The sequence below is a fragment of the Leptodactylus fuscus genome, chromosome 4 (genome assembly GCF_031893055.1).
Source record: "Leptodactylus fuscus isolate aLepFus1 chromosome 4, aLepFus1.hap2, whole genome shotgun sequence".
In the NCBI taxonomy this organism is placed as follows: domain Eukaryota; kingdom Metazoa; phylum Chordata; class Amphibia; order Anura; family Leptodactylidae; genus Leptodactylus; species Leptodactylus fuscus.
Window position 1 is genome coordinate 219,844,468 of NC_134268.1, and position 23,244 is coordinate 219,867,711.

The following is a 23,244-nucleotide window of genomic DNA, read 5'->3' on the forward strand; positions in this document are numbered from 1 at the left end:
GATAGATAGATAGATAGATAGATAGGAGATAGATAGATAGATAGGAGATAGATAGATAGATAGATAGATAGATAGATAGATAGATAGATAGGAGATAGATAGATAGATAGATAGATAGATAGATAGATAGATAGATAGGAGATAGATAGATAGATAGATAGATAGGAGATAGATAGATAGGAGATAGATAGATAGATAGGAGATAGATAGATAGATAGATAGATAGATAGATAGATAGATAGATAGATAGATAGATAGGAGATAGATAGAAGGATAGATATAGAACAATAATCTGTTTTTTGATAATATTTCCATATCTGATGCCTCGGTGATATCCTGGTATGTCCTGTACAGTCAGTCTGTTATTATACCAGTAATGCAGTTTAATTTCTTCCATATTATATACCGATGTTTCTAAAAATATCTCCATATCAGTAATCTGATATCACAAAGATAACAACCGCCCAAACATGAAATGTGCTGAGCCGCATATCACAACCAGACCCAGATGAGGCTCCAGGTTACCCATTCCTCCTGTATAATAGTAACCTGTGACCAAGGGAGTATAGGACATGGTGCACACATGCAGAACTACACTATGTAGATATAGATATGCTCAATAGTTGGAAGTCAATCTATCTATCTATCCAGGGTTGGACTGACCCACCGGGGAACTGATGAATCCCCCAGTGGGCCCTGAGCCTTGACTATCAGTCCTTAGTTTGTCAATGCAGATGCATTGGCCAGGGGCCCGATCGGGATGTCAGGGGCCGGGCCAGGCCCCTAACCAATGCATTTGCATTGACAAACTGAGGACTGATAGAGGTAACAGCGGCCGGATCAGTAAACTCGGGCGCCCCAGCCTGCCGGCAGCGCTGTAATGATTAAAGATGGCCGGCTGCCGGCAGTTTCCCAGGGCCCTGACACTTACATACAGGGGCCTCCTGCTTGTGTCTAGAGGTTACCCAGCGAATTTACTTAATAAGTCTAGGGAAATGGCGAGATGCACTCCAAGGGAAACCCTCCTGACTCCAAAAACAAAAGAAGAAACAACACAGGTCACCCGAATGATAGGGACATACAACAAGTATACAAAAGAAATTAACCATATTTTTAATACCTATTGGGGTATTCTCCAACAGGATGAGGATACAAAAAAAAATCATTACTCCCCATCCATCCATCACCTTTAGGAGGGGACGAAATGTGGCAGACCTAGTGACAAGTAGCCATCTCCATCCAGGCCCAATAGAAGAAACATGGCTCTCTAAATCCCGTGTCATGGGCACTTATAAGTGTGGGTCCTGCAGGGTTTGCGCATATATTAGAAAGTGCACAGAGGTAACAGCACATGTGACTGGCAAAATTTTTAAAATCCGCCAGTTTATTAACTGTCGAAGCGAAGGCATTATATATGCGACGACCTGCGCCTGCAATATCAACTATATTGGAAAAACCAAGCGAGAGTTTCGCCGACGGGTACTAGATCACATTGGGGATATTGTACATCAGCGAGATACCCCAGTGGCAAATCATGTGTGGGGCCATCACAGAGGAGACCCTTTTGCCATTCAATTCCAGGGGCTGGAAAGAGTCCCCCGTTCCATTAGGCGAGGTGACTGGGAGGGACTGATCCTAAAGAAGGAGACCCAGTGGATTTTCCGCTTCAAATCCGTGAAGCCGGGGGGTTTAAATGAATCTATTTCATTTTTGCCATTCCTGTAAGATTTCCCTGTCTTCATTACTTAGACGCCATTGAGGTGTAACTTTCATCTGTTCCTCGATATGAATGCACGCGTGTGTGGTGACCCTTTTTCCACGGTGCTAATTAGAAGGGACCAAATCTCTGAATATAAGGGTATTTCTGATCTTTGATTTATCATGTTATTGATGTATTAAAAACTTTTCAAAAATTCTCTGAAGAGTTTCTCCTTTAGAACAAAATTGGTTGAGCTAGGTGAATAGTAATGTATCTGTAACGGTTTGCTAGACCGGTGTAGCAGTGGATTAGTGTTATAAGAAAGAGACATATAGGAAAGTAAATAAAACACTTTATTGACACATAAAGGGTGTAGTCATAAACACTTTAAATGTAAAACCTGTAGAACACATAAGATTGAAGATACTCGTTCTACAAGAAGTTTATGTACATAGTGGGATACTAGTATGTGGTTGCCAGGTGGCATCTTGCGCTACGGGTTGGTACAAACGGGACCTGAGTGGTGGAAATTGGAGACCACGGCCGTATACCATTTTAAAGTGTCATCCAGTCTATATGCCTCTGAGTTACTGTTTACTCAGGTCCTTCGCTACAATTCATCGGTGTGGCAAATTTCAGGAGCGGAATACATCTATTCACACTTACCAGCATTCATCATGATACGAGCGGCGATGTGTGCTTTAACTAAGTACTCGCGCATGCGCGAGTTTCGAACCTCTGCCATCCTTGCAGTGCATACACGCCCCCTGTGTGGGCTCGTTCCCTCGGCGGCCATGGATTGGGCCGCGGAGGGCAGAGGGCGTGTCCAAGAGAGGCGGAGACTCGGGCGCCTCTAGCTATTTAGAGCCGAGCCCGAACAGAGACCAGCGTCGATCCCTTAAGTAGCGGGGCCAACCCTCATGGTCCCGTGAACTGCGGTTTTAACCGCACATCTATTATGCGATTGTGCTAAATTTACTTACCTCCTGATGAACAGTTAGGGAAACGCGTCGAGGCAATTTATATTATAGTATTTACTAGGTGAGGGTCTTGTGTGTAGCAGCCTGGTCCCAGAGGATCGACGAGACCAGTAGCAATAGCAATATCACTAAGACAGGACTCACCATTTACTCACCATAATTTATTTAGCTACAATGTTGTCTAAATGACATTCCAATGTTTTCATACTAGTATGCTGGTGTTGATTATGGAGTTATTAGTTCCTAGCATAGGGTTTGTTGCTTGCAAGCACTAAAAGTGGTAAACTCAAAACATTTAAATGAGGGTTGAACACCACAGCCAATTTAACCCTAAGGGTAACTCTGACACATGAAAATAGGCCCAGCAGAGCTAGTCTTTACTTATTTTACTTGGGGATTCTCGTGTTTTAAACAGAAGTAATAAAAGTTAAATTTTAATAGGGACCTTTCTGAATTTGGCTTATTTTCCCTATTACTATAGAGAAAGTATACATCGTGTGTATACCAGGGGCAGGAGCTGTCCTCTTATGTACAACTCTCTGTGCAGCCTGGACTTCCCCCCTCCCCCTCCCAGCAGTGAGTCATAGCTTACATCGGACCATGTGGGGACAGGGAGGAGTCTGCTGCAATGCTGCACTTTCTGCTTCAAATGTGAGTATATTTTTTTCTCTTTTTGGTAAAATGTAATATTTAATATGTATATGTGTACATTTGTTTAACCCTTAAGTCCTATCATGGTGTCTATCATACACCACTACCATACACATATCACTATGATGGACACCATGATAGTACTTAAGGGTTAAAGTATGTGACTTGTATACTGTGTGAGTACTGTATGATGGTATACAGGTATGTGTGTTAGTATATACAGTATGCTATAATAATGTGTATGTGTGAGTAAATATAGTATTCATACATTCATATAAGCATATATAGGGCTTATATATGGTATATGATAGATAGGAGGGCAGCCATGTTTCCTGCTTCCCCACTTTTATAGAATATCTTTAAGTAGTCACAGAATAAGATGATTCAAGGAAATCCTGCCAAAAATCCTTCTGCCAAACCGCCGCGTGTTCTGGAGGGTAATTGCAGTGCACATTATACACTTCTTACACGCCGGGTGGGGGGCACTGGGGGGTCCGTGTCAGACGAGCACTAACATCATGTCCATGTGTTACAGTCATATATTATATTTCCTGACAGCACCGGGGCGGCAGCAGCACAGAGGATTCCCCGCCAGGTACTCGGAAATAGGATTATGTAAACCAGAGGGAGCCGCAGACCCCGGCCAAAGACTGGAAAAACTTCTACCTAGAAAGGTCCGAACAACAACAACTTCTAGAATTACAAGCAAAGCTGCCGACCCCAGCACTAACACTTCTTATATTAAGAGGCTTTACACATTCCTTATAGACATTGTAACCAAGGTGTGATATACTACCTGGTGAGAGATGGATGGATGGATAGATAGATAGATAGATAGATAGATAGATAGATAGATAGATAGATAGATAGATAGATAGGAGATAGATAGATAGATAGATAGATAGGAGATAGATAGATAGATAGATAGATAGATAGATAGATAGATAGATAGGAGATAGATAGATAGATAGATAGATAGATAGGAGATAGATAGATAGATAGATAGATAGATAGATAGATAGGAGATAGATAGATAGATAGATAGATAGATAGATAGGAGATAGATAGAGAGATATATAGATAGATAGATAGATAGATAGATAGATAGATGATAGATAGATAGATAGATAGATAGATAGGAGATAGATAGATAGATAGATAGATAGATAGATAGATAGATAGGAGATAGATAGAGAGATAGATAGATAGATAGGAGATAGATAGAGAGATAGATAGATAGATAGATAGATAGATAGATAGATAGGAGATAGATAGATAGGAGATAGATAGATAGATAGATAGATAGATAGATAGATAGATAGGAGATAGATAGATAGATAGATAGATAGATAGATAGGAGATAGATAGATAGGAGATAGATAGATAGATAGATAGATAGATAGGAGATAGATAGATAGATAGATAGATAGATAGGAGATAGATAGATAGATAGATAGATAGATAGATAGATAGATAGGAGATAGATAGATAGATAGATAGATAGATAGATAGATAGATAGGAGATAGATAGATAGATAGATAGATAGATAGATAGGAGATAGATAGATAGATAGATAGATAGATAGATAGATAGGAGATAGATAGATAGATAGATAGATAGATAGGAGATAGATAGATAGATAGATAGATAGATAGATAGATAGATAGGAGATAGATAGATAGGAGATAGATAGATAGATAGGAGATAGATAGATAGATAGATAGATAGATAGATAGATAGATAGGAGATAGATAGAAGGATAGATATAGAACAATAATCTGTTTTTTGATAATATTTCCATATCTGATGCCTCGGTGATATCCTGGTATGTCCTGTACAGTCAGTCTGTTATTATACCAGTAATGCAGTTTAATTTCTTCCATATTATATACCGATGTTTCTAAAAATATCTCCATATCAGTAATCTGATATCACAAAGATAACAACCGCCCAAACATGAAATGTGCTGAGCCGCATATCACAACCAGACCCAGATGAGGCTCCAGGTTACCCATTCCTCCTGTATAATAGTAACCTGTGACCAAGGGAGTATAGGACATGGTGCACACATGCAGAACTACACTATGTAGATATAGATATGCTCAATAGTTGGAAGTCAATCTATCTATCTATCCAGGGTTGGACTGACCCACCGGGGAACTGATGAATCCCCCAGTGGGCCCTGAGCCTTGACTATCAGTCCTTAGTTTGTCAATGCAGATGCATTGGCCAGGGGCCCGATCGGGATGTCAGGGGCCGGGCCAGGCCCCTAACCAATGCATTTGCATTGACAAACTGAGGACTGATAGAGGTAACAGCGGCCGGATCAGTAAACTCGGGCGCCCCAGCCTGCCGGCAGCGCTGTAATGATTAAAGATGGCCGGCTGCCGGCAGTTTCCCAGGGCCCTGACACTTACATACAGGGGCCTCCTGCTTGTGTCTAGAGGTTACCCAGCGAATTTACTTAATAAGTCTAGGGAAATGGCGAGATGCACTCCAAGGGAAACCCTCCTGACTCCAAAAACAAAAGAAGAAACAACACAGGTCACCCGAATGATAGGGACATACAACAAGTATACAAAAGAAATTAACCATATTTTTAATACCTATTGGGGTATTCTCCAACAGGATGAGGATACAAAAAAAAATCATTACTCCCCATCCATCCATCACCTTTAGGAGGGGACGAAATGTGGCAGACCTAGTGACAAGTAGCCATCTCCATCCAGGCCCAATAGAAGAAACATGGCTCTCTAAATCCCGTGTCATGGGCACTTATAAGTGTGGGTCCTGCAGGGCTTGCGCATATATTAGAAAGTGCACAGAGGTAACAGCACATGTGACTGGCAAAATTTTTAAAATCCGCCAGTTTATTAACTGTCGAAGCGAAGGCATTATATATGCGACGACCTGCGCCTGCAATATCAACTATATTGGAAAAACCAAGCGAGAGTTTCGCCGACGGGTACTAGATCACATTGGGGATATTGTACATCAGCGAGATACCCCAGTGGCAAATCATGTGTGGGGCCATCACAGAGGAGACCCTTTTGCCATTCAATTCCAGGGGCTGGAAAGAGTCCCCCGTTCCATTAGGCGAGGTGACTGGGAGGGACTGATCCTAAAGAAGGAGACCCAGTGGATTTTCCGCTTCAAATCCGTGAAGCCGGGGGGTTTAAATGAATCTATTTCATTTTTGCCATTCCTGTAAGATTTCCCTGTCTTCATTACTTAGACGCCATTGAGGTGTAACTTTCATCTGTTCCTCGATATGAATGCACGCGTGTGTGGTGACCCTTTTTCCACGGTGCTAATTAGAAGGGACCAAATCTCTGAATATAAGGGTATTTCTGATCTTTGATTTATCATGTTATTGATGTATTAAAAACTTTTCAAAAATTCTCTGAAGAGTTTCTCCTTTAGAACAAAATTGGTTGAGCTAGGTGAATAGTAATGTATCTGTAACGGTTTGCTAGACCGGTGTAGCAGTGGATTAGTGTTATAAGAAAGAGACATATAGGAAAGTAAATAAAACACTTTATTGACACATAAAGGGTGTAGTCATAAACACTTTAAATGTAAAACCTGTAGAACACATAAGATTGAAGATACTCGTTCTACAAGAAGTTTATGTACATAGTGGGATACTAGTATGTGGTTGCCAGGTGGCATCTTGCGCTACGGGTTGGTACAAACGGGACCTGAGTGGTGGAAATTGGAGACCACGGCCGTATACCATTTTAAAGTGTCATCCAGTCTATATGCCTCTGAGTTACTGTTTACTCAGGTCCTTCGCTACAATTCATCGGTGTGGCAAATTTCAGGAGCGGAATACATCTATTCACACTTACCAGCATTCATCATGATACGAGCGGCGATGTGTGCTTTAACTAAGTACTCGCGCATGCGCGAGTTTCGAACCTCTGCCATCCTTGCAGTGCATACACGCCCCCTGTGTGGGCTCGTTCCCTCGGCGGCCATGGATTGGGCCGCGGAGGGCAGAGGGCGTGTCCAAGAGAGGCGGAGACTCGGGCGCCTCTAGCTATTTAGAGCCGAGCCCGAACAGAGACCAGCGTCGATCCCTTAAGTAGCGGGGCCAACCCTCATGGTCCCGTGAACTGCGGTTTTAACCGCACATCTATTATGCGATTGTGCTAAATTTACTTACCTCCTGATGAACAGTTAGGGAAACGCGTCGAGGCAATTTATATTATAGTATTTACTAGGTGAGGGTCTTGTGTGTAGCAGCCTGGTCCCAGAGGATCGACGAGACCAGTAGCAATAGCAATATCACTAAGACAGGACTCACCATTTACTCACCATAATTTATTTAGCTACAATGTTGTCTAAATGACATTCCAATGTTTTCATACTAGTATGCTGGTGTTGATTATGGAGTTATTAGTTCCTAGCATAGGGTTTGTTGCTTGCAAGCACTAAAAGTGGTAAACTCAAAACATTTAAATGAGGGTTGAACACCACAGCCAATTTAACCCTAAGGGTAACTCTGACACATGAAAATAGGCCCAGCAGAGCTAGTCTTTACTTATTTTACTTGGGGATTCTCGTGTTTTAAACAGAAGTAATAAAAGTTAAATTTTAATAGGGACCTTTCTGAATTTGGCTTATTTTCCCTATTACTATAGAGAAAGTATACATCGTGTGTATACCAGGGGCAGGAGCTGTCCTCTTATGTACAACTCTCTGTGCAGCCTGGACTTCCCCCCTCCCCCTCCCAGCAGTGAGTCATAGCTTACATCGGACCATGTGGGGACAGGGAGGAGTCTGCTGCAATGCTGCACTTTCTGCTTCAAATGTGAGTATATTTTTTTCTCTTTTTGGTAAAATGTAATATTTAATATGTATATGTGTACATTTGTTTAACCCTTAAGTCCTATCATGGTGTCTATCATACACCACTACCATACACATATCACTATGATGGACACCATGATAGTACTTAAGGGTTAAAGTATGTGACTTGTATACTGTGTGAGTACTGTATGATGGTATACAGGTATGTGTGTTAGTATATACAGTATGCTATAATAATGTGTATGTGTGAGTAAATATAGTATTCATACATTCATATAAGCATATATAGGGCTTATATATGGTATATGATAGATAGGAGGGCAGCCATGTTTCCTGCTTCCCCACTTTTATAGAATATCTTTAAGTAGTCACAGAATAAGATGATTCAAGGAAATCCTGCCAAAAATCCTTCTGCCAAACCGCCGCGTGTTCTGGAGGGTAATTGCAGTGCACATTATACACTTCTTACACGCCGGGTGGGGGGCACTGGGGGGTCCGTGTCAGACGAGCACTAACATCATGTCCATGTGTTACAGTCATATATTATATTTCCTGACAGCACCGGGGCGGCAGCAGCACAGAGGATTCCCCGCCAGGTACTCGGAAATAGGATTATGTAAACCAGAGGGAGCCGCAGACCCCGGCCAAAGACTGGAAAAACTTCTACCTAGAAAGGTCCGAACAACAACAACTTCTAGAATTACAAGCAAAGCTGCCGACCCCAGCACTAACACTTCTTATATTAAGAGGCTTTACACATTCCTTATAGACATTGTAACCAAGGTGTGATATACTACCTGGTGAGAGATGGATGGATGGATAGATAGATAGATAGATAGATAGATAGATAGATAGATAGATAGATAGGAGATAGATAGATAGATAGATAGATAGATAGATAGGAGATAGATAGATAGATAGATAGATAGATAGATAGATAGATAGGAGATAGATAGATAGATAGATAGATAGATAGATAGATAGATAGATAGGAGATAGATAGATAGATAGATAGATAGATAGATAGATAGGAGATAGATAGATAGATAGATAGATAGATAGGAGATAGATAGATAGATAGATAGATAGATAGATAGATAGATAGGAGATAGATAGATAGATAGATAGATAGGAGATAGATAGATAGATAGATAGGAGATAGATAGATAGATAGATAGATAGATAGATAGATAGATAGGAGATAGATAGGAGATAGATAGATAGATAGATAGATAGATAGATAGGAGATAGATAGATAGATAGATAGATAGATAGATAGATAGGAGATAGATAGATAGATAGATAGATAGATAGATAGATAGGAGATAGATAGATAGATAGATAGATAGATAGATAGATAGGAGATAGATAGGAGATAGATAGATAGATAGATAGATAGATAGGAGATAGATAGATAGATAGATAGATAGATAGATAGATAGATAGATAGGAGATAGATAGATAGATAGATAGATAGATAGATAGATAGATAGGAGATAGATAGATAGATAGATAGATAGGAGATAGATAGATAGATAGATAGATAGATAGATAGGAGATAGATAGAGAGATATATAGATAGATAGATAGATAGATAGATAGATGATAGATAGATAGATAGATAGATAGATAGATAGATAGGAGATAGATAGATAGATAGATAGATAGATAGATAGGAGATAGATAGAGAGATAGATAGATAGATAGGAGATAGATAGAGAGATAGATAGATAGATAGATAGATAGATAGATAGATGATAGATAGATAGATAGATAGATAGATAGATAGGAGATAGATAGATAGATAGATAGGAGATAGATAGAGAGATAGATAGATAGATAGATAGATAGATAGATGATAGATAGATAGATAGATAGATAGATAGATAATGGATGGATAGATAGATAGATAGATAGATAGATAGATAGATAGATAGGAGATAGATAGATAGATAGGAGATAGATAGATAGAAGATAGATAGATAGATAGATAGATAGATAGATAGGAGATAGATAGATAGATAGATAGATAGGAGATAGATAGAGAGATAGATAGATAGATAGATAGATAGATGATAGATAGATAGATAGATAGATAGATAGATAGATAATGGATGGATAGATAGATAGATAGATAGATAGATAGATAGATAGATAGATAGGAGATAGATAGATAGATAGGAGATAGATAGATAGAAGATAGATAGATAGATAGATAGATAGATAGGAGATAGATAGATAGATAGATAGATAGGAGATAGATAGAGAGATAGATAGATAGATAGATAGATAGATAGGAGATAGATAGAGAGATAGATAGATAGATGATAGATAGATAGATAGATAATGGATGGATAGATAGATAGATAGATAGATAGATAGAAGATAGATAGATAGATAGATAGATAGATAGATAGATAGATAGGAGATAGATAGATAGATAGGAGATAGATAGATAGATAGATAGATAGATAGGAGATAGATAGAGAGATAGATAGATAGATAGATAGATAGATAGATAGATGATAGATAGATAGATAGATAGATAGATAGATAGATAGGAGATAGATAGAGAGATAGATAGATAGAAGATAGATAGATAGATAGATAGATAGATGATGGATGGATAGATAGATAGATAGATAGGAGATAGATAGATAGAGAGATAGATAGATAGATAGATAGATAGATAGATAGATAGGAGATAGATAGATAGATAGATAGATAGGAGATAGATAGGAGATAGATAGATAGATAGATAGATAGATAGGAGATAGATAGATAGATAGATAGATTGGAGATAGATAGATAGATAGATAGATAGATAGATAGATAGATAGGAGATAGATAGATAGGAGATAGATAGATCAAATCAAATAAAAAATGCTTTATTGGCACGTCCGAACAGATATTTGGCATTGCCAAAGCTAGTAAGGTGGGGGGGGGGGAGTTGGACTCGGGTGGGTGAGTGGTGGGGTGGTGGTGGTTTGGGGTATAACAGTCCATGGAGTTTCATCTTCTTCTTCGTTGGTGACTGCTATATGGGGAGGTGGGGGCGGGGCGGGTGTTTTGGGATAAATATAACAGTCCGTGGAGTCTCATCTTCCTCTGGTTTGGTGACAGCTGGACACGTATTGGGCAGCGATCTCCACAGTGGCCTCTTCTTCTCCCAGTAGGATGTAGAGTTTCCTCTTCTCGTCTGCAGATATGAAGTCTGGCATGTCGGCAGAGAGTCTTTGGTAGTAGAAGGCCCTCACAGCTGAGTATTTGGTGCAGTGTAGCAGGAAGTGGGTCTCGTCTTCTAGGGCCCCCTGGTCACAGTGCTGGCACAGTCTGTTCTCCCGTGGCTTGTACGTCTGTCTGTATCGCCCCGTCTCTATCTCTAGGTTGTGGGCGCTCAGTCTGTACCGGCTCAGGGTCTGTCTGTGCTTGGGGTGGCGTTATAGATAGATAGATAGATAGATAGGAGATAGATAGATAGATAGATAGATAGATAGATAGGAGATAGATAGATAGATAGATAGATAGATAGATAGATAGATAGGAGATAGATAGATAGATAGATAGATAGATAGATAGGAGATAGATAGATAGATAGATAGATAGATAGATAGATAGGAGATAGATAGATAGATAGATAGATAGATAGATAGATAGATAGATAGAAAGATATCTAGGAGATAGATAGATAGATAGATAGATAGGAGATAGATAGATAGATAGATAGATAGATAGATAGATAGATAGATAGGAGATAGATAGATAGATAGATAGATAGATAAAAGATAGATAGATAGATAAAAGATAGATAGATAGATAGATAGATAGATAGATAGATAGATAGATAGGAGAGAGATGGATAGATAGGAGATAGATAGATAGATAGATAGATAGATAGATAGGAGATAGATAGATAGATAGATAGATAGATAGATAGATAGAAAGATATCTAGGAGATAGATAGATAGATAGATAGATAGATAGATGATACATAGATAGATAGATAGATAGATAGATAGATAGATAGATAGATAGGAGATAGATGGATAGATAGATAGATAGATAGGAGATAGATAGATAGATAGATAGATAGATAGATAGATAAAAGATAGATAGATAGATAGATAGATAAAAGATAGATAGATAGATAGATAGATAGATAGATAGATAGATAGGAGAGAGATGGATAGATAGGAGATAGATAGATAGATAGATAGATAGGAGATAGATAGATAGATAGATAGATAGATAGATAAAAGATAGATAGATAGATAGATAAAAGATAGATAGATAGATAGATAGATAGATAGATAGATAGATAGATAGGAGAGAGATGGATAGATAGGAGATAGATAGATAGATAGATAGATAGATAGATAGATAGATAGGAGATAGATAGATAGATAGATAGATAGATAGATAGATAGATAGAAAGATATCTAGGAGATAGATAGATAGATAGATAGATAGATAGATAGTAGATACATAGATAGATAGATAGATAGATAGATAGATAGGAGATAGATGGATAGATAGATAGATAGATAGATAGATAGATAGATAGATAGATAGGAGATAGATAGATAGATAGGAGATAGATAGATAGATAGATAGATAGATAGATAGATAGATAGATTGGAGATAGATAGATAGATAGATAGATAGGAGATAGATAGATAGATAGATAGATAGATAGATAGATAGATAGGAGATAGATAGATAGATAGATAGATAGGAGATAGATAGATAGATAGATAGATAGATAGATAGATAGGAGATAGATGGATAGATAGATATCTAGGAGATAGATAGATAGATAGATAGATAGATAGATAGATAGGAGATAGATGGATAGATAGATATCTAGGAGATAGATAGATAGATAGATAGATAGATAGATAGATAGATAGATAGGAGATAGATAGATAGATAGATAGATTTCGCCATAATCTTGTCCAATAATTGACTATCTCCATACTAATTACACGTTATTCAGTTAATATCTATACGTTGTATCTCACTAGATCTGCCCTCCAATGCACGGAATGGTATCCTGGGTGTTGTAGTTCACGTTGCAGGGTGTGGGCTGTTATTTGGATGTTCCCTCCTCGGTGCAGCAGGTTCAGGGTTCTGGGAATCACATATGTGACTGATGGACAAGGGGGCAGAGAAGTTTTGGGTGACTGTGGACCCTGACACTTCTCCATAGTCTCCAAGTATGGGACTGTGATAGTAACTTCAGGCTTGTGATGACACTTGTGGAGTCCCCACGTACAGACATGATGACTTGGCTACTGTGACAACCTATAGAGATGTAGCAGTGCTGAGATTGTCTGTGCAGCAATGTGTAAGGTCAAACAGTGCGGTGGATGTAGCTGCAGTCCTATGTAATGGCGGGGCCTAGTGACACGCTGGGCTCTGCTACATCTGTCTATACACCTCTAGGGGCACATGTGGCTACACAAACGTCTGCTCACAATTTACCCTTTAAGCACACACTCCTTTTTATAAAAAATTACTTATTTGCAATGGAAATTATTCTTCAAAGAGCGAAATTTACTTTTGCACCCGTCATTTATGGCAGGGGGCGCCGTGCAAATAACCTCCCCCGGGACCTATCACAAAGACATTATTAGCCCTACAAGTCTCCGAATGATTCCCCCGTACCGGGCGCGAAAACGTAAAACGATCAGCTCAATGCAAAGAGAAATAAACACATGGTGGCAATGTGGCGGCCGGCGGCAGGATTAACCCCTGCACCACCAATGTGGCGGCCGGCGGCAGGATTAACCCCTGCACCACCAATGTGGCGGGCGGTGGCGGGATTAACCCCTGCACCACCAATGTGGCGGCCGGCGGCGGGATTAACCTCTGCACCACCAATGTGGCGGCCGGCGGCGGGATTAACCCCTGCACCACCAATGTGGCAGCCGGCGGCGGGATTAACCCCATCACCACCAACACCTTATGGATATTAGTGCACAATTTATTCCATGAAATTTGGCCATTACAAAAAAATATCCCAGAGGGCGGAGCTAATGATTTAGTGGGAAAGTAATGATTTTTGACAGCAGATATTTTAAGAAATTTCCAAAAAAAAATGTGAAAGATTTCAGATGTGAATTTTGCTGCTGGCAATGTAAATCAAGAAAAAACGGAAATCACTTCACCGAGATCGGGAAATATTTCTGAGTTTCATTTATATTAATAATTCATTATTTTATATTGATAATTTGCATATTACATTCTTAAAGGGGGATTACAGAAACAACTTGTGATAAATGAATAGAGCGGGGGAAGAGAAGAGACTTTGTAATACATCTTATTGAAGGATAATGCTTCCTTCTCCACTTATCTAGCTGAGTTGCTTTTGACATAGAAGTCTATGGAGAGGGGAGATGGGAGGGGCTGGAAAAAGCACAAGAACCGCCGCAGGTACTAAACTCTGCTACAGTGTGAGTGAGAGCTCTACTGACACTGCTATGTCTCAAGATAACTCAATTAACCTCCCCCCCTCCCTTTATGGCAGTATTACTAATATTTAGCATAATAACATACTCCCATATATACAAGTACATTAGCCCGTATACCAGTAGATAGGATTTATTAGACCCTGAACCATATACCTAGATGAGATTTGGTTATAGATGGGGTCATAGGGTATCCCTGTACAATGCTAATTCTGTCTGTCTAATACTGCTGTTCATGTATACATTGTATCTGTATATTGTTTAAGCGCTGTGCGGTACTATTTAGGTACTGTATGTTGGTATGGTACAATCATTATATTATGTCTCCATTTGTATTGTGGTACTATGTAGGTACAATGTGAAGTTACCATTTGTGTATTGTGGGGCAGTATTATGTGAGTAATACAGGGCAGTATTATGTGAGTACTACAGGGCAGTATTATGTGAGTACTACAGGGCAGTATTATGTGAGTACTACAGGGCAGTATTATGTGAGTACTACAGGGCAGTATTATGTGAGTACTACAGGGCAGTATTATTTGAGTACTACAGGGCAGTATTATGTGAGTACTACAGGGCAGTATTATGTGAGTACTCCAGGGCAGTATTATGTGAGTACTACAGGGCAGTATTATATGGACATTGCTTGTATTGCTCCTGTTTGGCCCTGTCTGCTGATATTTTGTTATGCTGTATAGTAACATTATTTGGGAACTGTAGGATGGTATTAGTTAGACACTGCAGTATTACTACTTGTGTACTATATGGGGTATTATTTGGACAGTATAAGTGGTTTTGTATGGTGGCACATTAGGGTATATTTGTCAGTTTTATTTTGGCAGTATACGGAGTTATTCTTATAGAGAGAGTATTTCAGAACAATATGACGGTAGTTTTTGGTCTCTATATGTTGATTCGTTTTGGACATCTTTGAGTGTTACTATATGTGACCTATATGGCGGTATTATTACATAGTAGTATCATTTGTGCAATATATGGAGGCAGTGGGGTGATGTCCGGAGCTTATGTTATGGCAGTATATAAGAAGCCAAGGACGGTGTGTGTATATATATATATATATATATATATATATATATATATATATATAAGACTAATGGAATCACTAAACAATTGTAACGAATGTTTAGAAGTTAATAAATGAAAGTCATCTGGAGGGAAAGAGCCAATAAACAAAACCGTCTGATCTTCTAGCAAGCACTTCCAGGCCTGAGCCTATCACATGGCTGACATAGTTATCACATTAGATGTTCTTGTGGCCAAACTTACCATATTACGTGTTGCGACAATATATAGTATATCTCATTTACTAGAGTTACCCTATTAAACAGTATATTGTATTTATTCTATTTGCCATATCACATGTCTTAGTTCTGTATATTACGTCTCAGTTACTGGGTTTGTCATATTCCATGTGTTACTATAGTATGTGTAAGTTACTATATTTATCATACTGGATATTCTAGTTACTAGATTACTACTCAATACTGTATGTCTCACTTACTAGATTTACGGTATTACATGTTGTATTTCAGTATATTCTATGTCTCAGTTACTAGATTTATGGTATTACATGTTGTATTTCAGTATATTCTATGTCTCAGTTACTAGATTTACGGTATTACATGTTGTATTTCAGTATATTCTATGTCTCAGTTACTAGATTTATGGTATTACATGTTGTATTTCAGTATATTCTGCGTCTCACTTACTAGATTTACGGTATTACATGTTGTATTTCAGTATATTCTGCGTCTCACTTACTAGATTTACGGTATTACATGTTGTATTTCAGTATATTCTCTGTCTCACTTACTAGATTTATTCTATTACATGTCTCAGGTACTATATTAACCATACAACATGTCTTGTTACCGTATATTACACACATTTTCATGTGTTACTACAGTCTATGTCTAAGTGACCATACTTTGTATACTACATGTGTTACTACAGTATTCCATTGCTATATTTTCCATAGGACATGTCTTATTGTAGTATATTATATATTTAATTTACTATATTTGCCATATGACATGTCTTATTACAGTATATTCTATGTTTTACTTAACCCTATGACACATATTATAAGAGTAAGTTACTATATCTGCAATACTCCATGTCTTACTATGGTATATTATGTCCCAGGTACTATATTTACCATATTACACGATACCTTACTGCAGTATAGTCTATGTGTATCTTACCATATTCCCCATATCCCATATCTGACTATAGTACTGTATATTCTATGTTCCATACTTAGATTCTTCCAGGTGTTCTCCTAATTATTTCACGTATATTGTGTTCCTACATTTGGTTGTACCTTACTACATGACGTACCATATATACTGTATTTACCTTATTACATATCATACCATATATACTCTACAGTATGGATTATTTCACCTCTTATATACCTGTATTACCATATATGATACATCTTCATAGCCATATATACCTTGTATCTCCTTTTACCATATTATTACATGTCTACCATATAGACCCCATTTCCCATGTTACCCTATTATTCTATGTATCAGTCGTCATATTACATGGGACTGCAGCTTCCCTACTTCTCATTCAGCCGAGGACGCGGCGCAGACGATTATTTCCCTGTAATCTCATTAGTGCAGATTAATGAGATTAATTATAATTCTGGCTCCGCTGCCCCGCGTACTCGGCTGAGATCAGACTCCGTCACAGAAAACTCAGCTGTTTCTTAGTCTTATCTGTTCTTGGGAAAGCTGGGTGACAAGCGATATGACTGCCATCACCTCTGCCACAGAAGTTATCACTCTACTTTCCTTTAACCCTGAACTGCCACTCAGCCTAGCTGCTCAGAAGACCAACAGCCTGCCTTGTGTCACTGCATAGGTTTGCCTTTCAGGACCCTAGGAAAGCTGAGTGAGGAGAGTAGTCGTAGCTGCCACAGCCCAGCTAGATGACACCAGCAGTATATAGATATCTGTTCACAATTTACCGCCATCCGCCGGCGATCACAGGTATTTTAATGATCCCACAAAGTTTAATATAACCGTAGATTTATGATGAGGTTTAACCACAGACTAAGAGGGCGGCAGAATCCGAGCAGACGGCCAAACCACTAATGTAACCAGACGTGCACGGAGCAGCAGAGAGGGGTTTGTCTTATAACTAGTCCTATGTTATACATGCAGTCCTATGTAAAACCCCAGACATGAGACGGTATAGTATTACAGCGCTATGTCACATATTCAGCACTGCTACATCTCTCTATACACAGGGCGTCAGATATATCCTTCTGAAGAGACCTATGTGCACATTGTTTTGCTACTATATAAAGTTTGCAATCCTATGTAAATCTATAGGTAACACATTGTGCTATCACTAGGACTGACACAAAGTAACAAACTCAGCTCTAATATATAACTGAATGGAATGTAACATGTTACATGTCTAGTTAATGTTTGCTACATCTGTAACAAAAACTCAGCACCGCAACATCTGACAAACACAGCTCATGTAAATCAATAGGTTCTGCGATAAAACATCTGCCCTCTTATAGCTGACAAACACAGATCTGCTACATATGACAAACACAGATCTGCTACATATGACAAACACAGATCTGCTACATATGACAAACACAGATCTGCTACATATGACAAACACAGACCAGCTACATATGACAAACACAGACCAGCTACATATGACAAACACAGATCTGCTACATATGACAAACACAGATCTGCTACATATGAAAAACACAGACCAGCTACATATGACAAACACAGATCTGCTACATATGACAAACACAGATCTGCTACATATGAAAAACACAGACCAGCTACATATGACAAACACAGACCAGCTACATATGACAAACACAGACCAGCTACATATGACAAACACAGACCAGCTACATATGACAAACACAGACAAGCTACATATGACAAACACAGACCAGCTACATATGACAAACACAGATCTGCTACATATGACAAACACAGATCTGCTACATATGAAAAACACAGACCAGCTACATATGACAAACACAGACCAGCTACATATGACAAACACAGACCAGCTACATATGACAAACACAGATCTGCTACATATGAAAAACACAGACCAGCTACATATGACAAACACAGATCTGCTACACCTGACAAACACAGACCAGCTACATCTGACAAACTGAGATCTGCTACATCTGACAAACACAGACCAGCTACATATGACAAACACAGACCAGCTACATATGACAAACACAGATCTGCTACACCTGACAAACACAGACCAGCTACATCTGACAAACTGAGATCTGCTACATCTGACAAACACAGACCAGCTACATATGACAAATAAAGCACTGGCATATCTGACAAACTTAACTACATCTGACAAACCCAACTCCTCTATTTCCAACAAGCGTAACTCTGCTAGATCGGATAAAATCTACTTTTCTACATTTGACAACCTCAACTAGATAACAAGTTTGAAACGGAAAAACTTCTATGTCTGAAAATAAAACATCCCTGCTGACAAATTCACCTCTGCTGTAACCAACCCATTGGACTCTGCTACATCTGACAGTCACCTTTCCAATCCAATAAAGTTAGCAATGTTCTGACAAACATGTTACAACTATATCATGTCATAAAGTCAGCAGCTTATCTCACGTGCCTCTGTCGCCTCTGCAACATCTGACTGCTCCAGCTCTGCTACATCTGTATTTAAGTGACAAATTCAGCTCTGCTACATGTGCATTCGCCGCCGCATCCCTCAGCGCTAATCCCTGCGCACAGGGCTATAAATCAGCAGCCGCTTTGGTTTATTTGTTCTTTGTAAGTTTGCATAACTTTCATTTTATGGGAATAAGACGATGACTTCTTAAATACATCAACAGCCGAGCGGAGATCTCAAAAATTGTAGTTTGTGAATCAAAAACAGGTCACATTTACCAAAAACACAAAAAAAACCCACTAAAATAATGCACATTTTGTATGTAAATATGTAGCAGAGCTGAATGCATCCTATAGAGATGTAGCAGAGCTGAAACTGTCACTAGACGCTCTTTTCAAGTTTTTTGTGCAAAAAAAAAAAAATACATTTTACAATATAATATCAAATAACAAACTCAGCTCTGCTACATCTACAGGTAGTCAGTATATACTGTCTCTTTATATGCAGTTCAGAAAACGGGGCGATTATTACCCCCAAGTCATATAAAGGAAAATGTGCCAGTGAACAGCGACCATTGCAACCTGGTGTTTGTTAGATACGGTGCATGCTCCAGGGCTTAGATACAGCGCACACTACACCTATACGCACAGCAGTGCGCCAGCATTCATAAAGGTGCCCCTTGGGTGTACATGTAACCTGACTGGTTCACCTCTGCTACATATGTCTGTGTATACAGTAGCTTATAGTTAACACCATTCTGACAGCGCACAGTAATACTTCTACTTTAGATACAGATGTAGTAGGGCTGAATTTGTCATTTGTATCTGCGTCATTGTTCCCTCATGACAGTGCATTGGTATCACAGTAGATTTACTTGCAATCCTGGTTGCAAATTCTAATGATTGTGCCAAGTGACAAACTCAGCTCCGCTAAATGTTTAGAGTGCCACTTTAATATAGCTTGTGATCTAAATAGGATCTCCCCGGGGAAGCCTGTGCTGGAAACATAGCAGCGATCCAGACTGTCAGCGCACATGGCTCAGGGGGTGAATAGATTTGCAAACAACTTACTTGGAGGGTAAGAAGCAAGATTGCAGATCTCATTGTCATAGAAGTTCCAAGGAGGGCGCAGGGTGGAGAGCGTGTGCCCATAGGCTGCCCGGGCTCCTCCAGTGGGATAAATAATAGGGCTCCACTCTGGGCTGTCACCGGGGCCGGACGGTCGGTCACTTGGAGTTGTTCCTTCTGCCCGGGCAGCCCATACACTCACACAGGTTCTCCCTCTATGTAGAGTAAGGGAGGGACTTAGGGGCTGAGCACACACGGACACGCCGGGGCTGACATATAATACTCACTATTGTTTGCACACTGTAACGGTGCGCGCTGCAAATAGTAACATTGTTAATGACTTGTTACATTGTATCCAGGTAGTCGCATGAATGGCAATTCCATAGGGTCTATGGACTATTAATATCTATAGCTTTATAGTCCCTAGCATTAGGCATGTTGACCATTTGGGGTACACCAAGATCACGCACCCGCACCAAAGCTTTGGGCCTGCAATGGCGTCCTCCAATACAGATGGGATTTGGAGCTAGGTTCCTCCATCAAAGTCCCAACAAGGGTATTGCAGAACCCAGTGGTGTCAACAACACCCCCAAGATGGCGGAATGTCTCAAATTCAACTGTGTCTGTCTTTAGCATCCTGCTCCGCCACTCAGGCCGCAGCTAGTAATGAACAGGACAGGCCGGCCGCACCATGCCAGAGACCAGAGAAGTGCGAGGGGGGTAGAGAGTTCTGTGGGGAGGGGGCTGGGTACATGTTACTTCTGTATTTGTATGGGATAACTGTGACACCACTGGGGAGCATTATACTACAGTGCTGGCCAAAAGTATTGGCACCTCTGCAATTCTGTCAGATAATACTCCTGTTCTTCCAGATAATGATTGCAATCACAAATTCTTTGGTATTTTCTTCATTTAATTTGTCTTCAATGGAAAACCACAAAAAGAATTGTCAAAAAGCCAAATTGGATATAATTCCACAGCAAACATAAAAAGGGGGTGGACAAAAGTATTGGCACTGTTTGAAAAATCATGTGATGCTTCTCTAATTTGTGTAATTAACAGCACCTGTTACTTACCTGAGGCACCTAACAGGTAGTGGCAATAACTAAATCACACTTGCAGCCAGTTGAAATGGATTAAAGTTGACTCCACCTCTGTCCTGTGTCCTTGTGTGACCACATTGAGCATGGAGAAAAGAAAGAAGACCAAAGAACTGTCTGAGGACTTGAGAAGCAAAATTGTGAGGAAGCCTGAGCAATCTCAAGGCTACAAGTCCATCTCCAAAGCCCTGAATGTTCCTGTGTCTACCGTGCGCAGTGTCATCCAGAAGTGTAAAGCCCATGGCCCTGTGGCTAACCTCCCTAGATGTGGACGGAAAAGAAACATTGACGAGAGATTTCACCGCAAGATTGTGCGGATGGCGGATAAAGAACCTTGACTAACATCCAAACAAGTCCAAGCTGCCCTGCAGTCCGAGGGTACAACAGTGTCACCCCGTACTATCCAGTGTCAGCGTCTGAATGAGAAGGGACTGTATGGTAGGAGACCCAGGAAGACCCCACTTCTTACCCACAGACAGAAGCCAGGCTGGAGTTTGCCAAAACTTACCTGAGAAAGCCAAAACCGTTCTGGAAGAATGTTCTCTGGTCAGAGGAGACAAAAGTAGGAAAAGGCCTCAACATAGAGATTACAGGAAAAAAGAGAAGAAGACGCCCCCTACAGTCAGACATGGCGGAGGTCCCTGATGGTTTGGGGTTGCTTTGCTGCCTCTGGCACTGGACTGCTTGACCGTGTGCATGGCATTATGAAGTCTGAAGACGACCAACACATTGTGCAGCATCATGTAGGGCCCAGTGTGAGAAAGCGGGGTCTCCCTCAGAGGTCAGGGCTCTTCCAGCAGGACAAGGACCCAAAACACACTTCAGGTCAGCACTAGAAAATGGTGGTGAGAGAAAGCCCTGGAGACTTGTAAAGTGGCAGCAATGAGTCCAGCCCTGAATCCCATAGAACACCTGTGGGGGAGGGGGAGAGATCTCTTGGTGGCAGTTTGGAGAAGGCCCCCTTCACATCTCAGGGGGGACCGCGAGCAGGAGCCAAAGAAGAAGGGTCTAAGATTCCAGCAGAGCCTTGTAAGAAACTCATTGCTGGTTAGCGGAAGCGGTTGTGCGCAGTTATTGTGTCTAAAGGTTGTGCGACCAAGTATTAGGCTGAGGGCGCCAATACTTCTGTCCGCACCAGTTCTGGAGTTTTGTGTAAAATGATCAATGATGTGACTTTTTTTTCATTCTCTTTTGTGTTTTTTCATTGCAAGCAAAATAACTGAAGATATTACCAAAGAGTTTGTGCTTGTAATCATTATCTGGGGGACAGCGAGGATTATCTGACAGGACTGCAGGGTGCCAATACTTTTAGCCAACACTGTAGATAGATAGGAGAGAGATAGATAGATAGATAGATAGATAGATGATAGATAGATAGACAGATAGATAGATAGATAGATAGATAGATAGATAGATAGATAGGAGATAGATAGATAGATAGATAGATAGGAGATAGATGGATAGATAGATAGATAGATAGATAGATAGATAGGAGACAGATAGATAGATAGATAGATAGATAGATAGATAGATAGGAGATAGATAGATAGATAGATAGATAGATAGATAGATAGGAGATAGATAGATAGATAGATAGATAGATAGATAGATAGATAGGAGATAGATAGATAGATAGATAGATAGATAGGAGATAGATGGATAGATAGATAGATAGATAGATAGATAGATAGATAGGAGACAGATAGATAGATAGATAGATAGATAGATAGATAGGAGATAGATAGATAGATAGATAGATAGATAGATAGATAGAT

General features: G+C 39.8%; 1 protein-coding gene across 1 annotated transcript in view; it reads right to left on the reverse strand.

The window, feature by feature from the left end:
- The window catches only part of CRHR2 (corticotropin releasing hormone receptor 2), a 206,176-nt gene extending 185,629 nt beyond the window's left edge, over positions 1–20,547 (reverse strand). Inside the window, exon 1 of the mRNA XM_075269904.1 lies at positions 20,373–20,547. Coding sequence (XP_075126005.1) covers positions 20,373–20,453 — 81 coding nt within the window. The 5' untranslated portion in view covers positions 20,454–20,547. The remainder of the gene's footprint in view (positions 1–20,372) is intronic.
- Positions 20,548–23,244: the final 2,697 nt, after the last annotated feature.